Source organism: Amphimedon queenslandica, unplaced genomic scaffold, assembly GCF_000090795.2.
Source record: "Amphimedon queenslandica unplaced genomic scaffold, v1.1 AMPQUscaffold_9869_Cont17903, whole genome shotgun sequence".
NCBI lineage: Eukaryota > Metazoa > Porifera > Demospongiae > Haplosclerida > Niphatidae > Amphimedon > Amphimedon queenslandica.
In genome coordinates this window covers 1-4,514 of record NW_003549860.1, presented here as the reverse complement: position 1 = coordinate 4,514, position 4,514 = coordinate 1, and the positions used below count along the sequence as shown (strand labels likewise).

Genomic DNA, 4,514 nt, shown 5'->3' with positions numbered 1-4,514 from the left:
TCCTCTTCCTCTTCATCTATAGTTGTCATGGTAACAGTCATGTGAGGATCATGTGACTTACCAGTATTGCGTAATCATCCTCGGCAGCTAGAGCTCTTCTCTCGGTACATGCCTCCCTATTAATTAATTATTCATAGTGGGTGTGGTCAGGGTTAATTACTTGTTAGTGAGTAGCTGTGCTGCTGAGGACAGGCTGGACACATAGTTGAGTACTGTGTATAATGGTAACAATATCTAGCAAGGAAATGAAATAAATCAAATAATAGGACATGTACACGTCCATTCACAAATATACATGTACATGTACATGTATAACGTACATTATACATGCATTTTTAGACTATGATTTTTTTGGAGTTTGTACTTCAAGAATTTCACAAAGAAATTAAATTAGATATTTTAATTTTTGTGAATGAGCAAAAATCCAAATTTGCGATAATTCCTAAAACAAGTGTACAATTTGCATGTGTTGCTGCTTTTACTTCATTATTATTCTTCCATTCAGTACTGTTGTTCTTAACCAAATCAAAACTAAAAAGAGAGGGAGAGAGAGAGACATAAAATACAAACACTATTAATAAGATACAGTTACCATAATGGCAGCCAGTCAGAGGCAGCTCTAACTAGTTCAAGATGTCCTTTCTGTGATCTGTTTCCAGCCAGGAGGACACAGGATTGAAAGTAATCCTTGAATATCGTGTACTGCTTTCCTTCCAAGTGATGGAGTGTCTTGATGAGGTCCTTACCAATTGGAATCAAATTGATTAAGAGGACTTGAGAGAGATGAGAGGAAATACAGCTAGGGGAAGAGATAAGAGATTAATAAAAATACATGTACACATGCATGTATGAACATGTGTAAAACCAACCATGCATAATAAAACATGGCCAAAAAAATTTAAGCCTACATGCACATGTACAAATCACTCAAAATTTCCAGCTATATGTACATGTATGGCGATACAAAAAATGACAAAAAAGTAGCAAATTGTAAACTTCAAATAATCAAAAAATAGTGCCACAAAATACAAATGTACATGTAGATGTGTACATACATGTACACGTATATGTATCTTAAATATTGTATACACTGTATCTTGCACATGTATACATGTATTACATCTTGCTATACAATACATTACAGTACATGTACCTTAAGGTTACTTTTAAATACAGGTACTATTAATTGCGAATTTTGCGTTTGGGTTAAAAATCGCAATTATTAATACACGCAATTATTAATAATGACATCATGATGCCATGTATTAGTAATAATTACTTAATCACAATTTTTAATACCAGCAAAATCTACCTTGTGCTAAAATTGCAAAATTTAGTACCCGCAATTAAAAGTCACTCTAAGGTATATCTTGCTATACAATACATTACAGTACATGTACATGTACATTGAATCCCTACCAGTCCTCTTTAGTGAGTAGTTCGATGATACGATAGAGTAGGTTAGTGTGGGCCAGTGAGTCAGTGACACTGTCACTAACACAACCAAGAACAATACGCTGTAGGAGGGACACCAACTGGTCCTGTGGTACCATGGACAGTCTAGCAATCTAACGGGAAAATAAATAAATAAATAAATAAATAATAACAATAATAACTACATGCGTAGATGAACATATGTATCAGAAAATAAGGAAATCAAAACGTATCAGAAAATGTAATAAAAATTGAGGGTGATTTCGAAGTCAATTTTTGAAAAAAAACCATGGGCTATAGCCTTGGGTAATGTTCAGAATTTTGGCTCATTTTTTAAAATGGCCGTAACTCAAAAAATTGAAGTCGGAATCAGCTCAAACTTTCTACGTAGCATAAGGACATCAATATGTATCAGAAAATGTAATAAAAATTGAGGGTGATTTTGGAGCCAATTTTCAGAAAAAACCATGGGCTATAGCCTTGGGTAATTTTCAGAAATTTGGCATTTTCTTAAAACGACTGTAACTTTAAAAATTGAAGTTGGAAACAGCTCAAAATTTTAACACAGCATAAGTACATCAATATGTATCAGAAAATGTAATAAAAATTAAGGGTGATTTTAAAGCCATTTTTTGGAAAAAACCATGGGCTATATATAGTCTTTGCTTCTTTCTAAAATTTGCTACATATACATGTACATGTAGTTTTAAAAATGCTAATACTTCCAAACATAGCATAAGTACATCTCCCTATGCCTTACTTGTCCACAGAGGACACTGAGATGATCATGGGGCTCCTTGTTAGTCAGTTCCAATATTTTTAAAAATAATTTCAAGCCTTCAGTCAGTGAAGAGGTACACAGTGAGCTCAAGGAGCATAAGGAGAGAAGATCAGTAAAGTCTACTGAAGAAAGAAAGAGAGAGAAATAAATGAATTAGGGGAAAAAAAGAAGGTAAAATATTAAATACATTAAAATACTATAGCTTGATGCTTCTATGAGATTTTTTTAAGCATGTACTTTAAAACCTGCCAGTCACCAGAAATTACCCAATTTTACCCCTCCAAAATTGCCTGCTATAAGATACTTTATACAGGCTTAATGTACATGTATGTAGTGATGATTGTAGTCCAGGCTATTACATGTACATGTGACTGATACACTTTTTAAAGGATACACAGTAAGCTCTCTTATAAAAAAAGTTCATTAATTTTGCTACATGCATTATTGATTCATAATTACTAGTTACTAAAGGTGCCATTAAAACTGGTTATTAAAACTGGTATTAATATCTGTATATAGTTACTTGTTGGTGGAGAGATGGTGTCCAGTTCTGCCAGTATAGGCCAGTAGGGGGAGGAGTCGAGTAAATTGTTCAATAAAATAAATAAATCCTCAAGCAGAGACCCTTGGAATGTATGACCACCCAATGGAGGACACTGAACCAACTGGAAACAATTAATTACCTAATGAGGGAAAGAGAAGAAATGAATTCAAGCAAACATGTACATGCATATCATATAATACTGGTTGATTTTTGAAGTGAAATATTTTTGCTGAATACGTGTACATGTAACTTACAAACTATACCACATAAAAATGAATATGCAAAATTTGCAATTTTAATTTAGGCAGCACAGCAAAAATTGTGATTAAAACATGTACTTTTTAATTCTCACAAAAATAAACTGATATAGTGGAATATATTACAGCATGCATACATGTACATGTGACATACATGCACATGCATGTACATATAAAAATTACTTTTTGCTTCATGCATTTCAAGGCAAAAGATTTCTCATCAAAAAGTTTTGCCATTTCTCTCAGAGGAGCCTCAGAGACTCCGCCCCCAGACACGCCCTTATCCCCTTCAACAGCAAACTCCAGCAACAGATCCATAGCAAGAGGAACGATACTCTCGGAAAACTTTGAAGAACTATCGGCAGGCGAGAGAGAGAACAAATTATGTAGGAGTCCAGATACGATGAACAAATTAGATTTTAAAGAATTGTTAGGTGAGAAGGTACTACGACCACTTATAGCTCTCAGGGACGAGTGTAAGAACCCGAACATCTCCTCAATAATATCAACTTTGTCTCCTACTCTGTTACATAAGGATCGCTCCATTATCATCGCCGAGTTCCATGTTTTCAAACGCTCAGACATTGGTACCGGAATGTGTCTCACAAACAGGTCCTTGGTATGAGGGAGCTTTCCGTTTGATCCAAACACCAATAGCTTGGTTCCTGAGAGACCGAGTATGCTCTTTATAACATCAATCATGTCTTTAGCGTGATTCTGATCAGGATTAAATATATCAATACATATGCCATGATGAGAGACAGAGAGGATTAGCTTTGAAACTTTGAGTAGCACAGGAATGAGAGTTTCAGCGTGAGAATCGTAAAATGATTTTTTGAGTGTTTCCTCAGGACTAGGAGTAGTGTCTTCCTTTTTGTCTTCTCCTTCTCCTTCTCCTCCCTCTCCTTCTCCTTCTCCTCACTCTTTCTCTTCCTCCTCCTCCTCTTCCTCCTCAACTTCAATCTCTATATCTTCTTCTTCTTCTTCTTGTTCTGGTAGTGTAGTTCTCTCCTTTATTGTCCTTTGTAGCAAGCAGAGCAACAGATTGAGTGACATTATGGATATCAGAGGAAGAGAAGTACCAGAGAAATCACCTTCACACAACTACAATGAGAAAAAAGAGATATAATTAAATACAATTATACCAGTAAAACATGCATTCATTATAGTATACAAAAATATACTGGAGTATACTAAAGTTTACTAAAAAATTACTGACCTTGTCCAGTACACTGGTTGCTAGTGTTATAAAGTGATCAGTGGAATCAACCACTGACATCAATCGACCGACCAACTCTTCAGATTTATCTGAGGGATATCCTGACTCATTGAGAGTATCCTGAGAAATTATTTTAATTAATCAATTAAAAATTAAAATTAATTGACATACTATGATGTCTTCAGTGTCTGATTGTTGAAACTTTAACTTCATTGAAAAGAGAAGAACTAAGATAAGCAACGAGGATCCAGACTCAGTCTAAAAGAGATAGAGGGATAC

The 4,514-nt window shown here is 34.8% G+C and overlaps 1 protein-coding gene across 1 annotated transcript; it reads right to left on the bottom strand.

Moving 5' to 3' along the window:
- Positions 1 to 61: 61 nt before the first annotated feature.
- LOC109590547 (uncharacterized) lies at positions 62 to 4,355 on the bottom strand (the record flags this gene model as incomplete). Its single annotated transcript, XM_020006449.1, has 10 exons — positions 62 to 116; positions 161 to 234; positions 483 to 531; positions 593 to 799; positions 1,420 to 1,568; positions 2,195 to 2,337; positions 2,739 to 2,898; positions 3,200 to 3,916; positions 3,974 to 4,120; positions 4,236 to 4,355. Coding segments are annotated over 10 exons (1,821 nt in total), but the record flags the coding sequence as incomplete, so codon positions are not given.
- Positions 4,356 to 4,514: the final 159 nt, after the last annotated feature.